At 65.4% G+C, this 332-nt stretch overlaps 1 protein-coding gene across 1 annotated transcript in view; it reads left to right on the top strand.

Moving 5' to 3' along the window:
• Nucleotides 1-8: 8 nt before the first annotated feature.
• MARS (methionyl-tRNA synthetase) overlaps nucleotides 9-332 on the top strand; it is a gene marked incomplete at its 5' end in the record, with an annotated part of 2,102 nt that continues 1,778 nt past the window's right edge. Inside the window, 2 exons of the mRNA XM_010134386.1 lie at nucleotides 9-152; nucleotides 250-324. Of these exons, the coding sequence (XP_010132688.1) occupies nucleotides 9-152; nucleotides 250-324 (219 nt within the window). The remainder of the gene's footprint in view (nucleotides 153-249; nucleotides 325-332) is intronic.

Genomic DNA, 332 nt, shown 5'->3' with positions numbered 1-332 from the left:
AGGCCCCGTTGGAGCAGCTGCGATGCGAGGACTGCCAGCAGTTCCTGGCCGACCGCTTTGTGGAGGGCACCTGCCCCTTCTGCAGCTACGAGGAGGCCCGGGGGGACCAGTGTGATAAATGCGGCAAACTCATCAATGCGGTGGAGCTGAAGGTGGGACAGGATCCCTCTGGAGACCATCCCAGGTCTCCACCTGGGACCCCCAGCCGTGTCCCGGGCTCCCTCCCAGCCGTGCTTCTCCCCCGGCCAGAACCCGCAGTGCAAGATCTGCAGGGGCGTCCCCGTGGTGAGACCCACCCAGCATCTCTTCCTGGACCTGCCCAAGGTGAGCTT

The sequence above is a fragment of the Buceros rhinoceros genome, unplaced genomic scaffold (assembly GCF_000710305.1).
Source record: "Buceros rhinoceros silvestris isolate BGI_N320 unplaced genomic scaffold, ASM71030v1 scaffold37574, whole genome shotgun sequence".
Classification (NCBI taxonomy): Eukaryota; Metazoa; Chordata; class Aves; order Bucerotiformes; family Bucerotidae; genus Buceros; species Buceros rhinoceros.
This window is presented reverse-complemented; position numbering and strand designations above follow the sequence as displayed.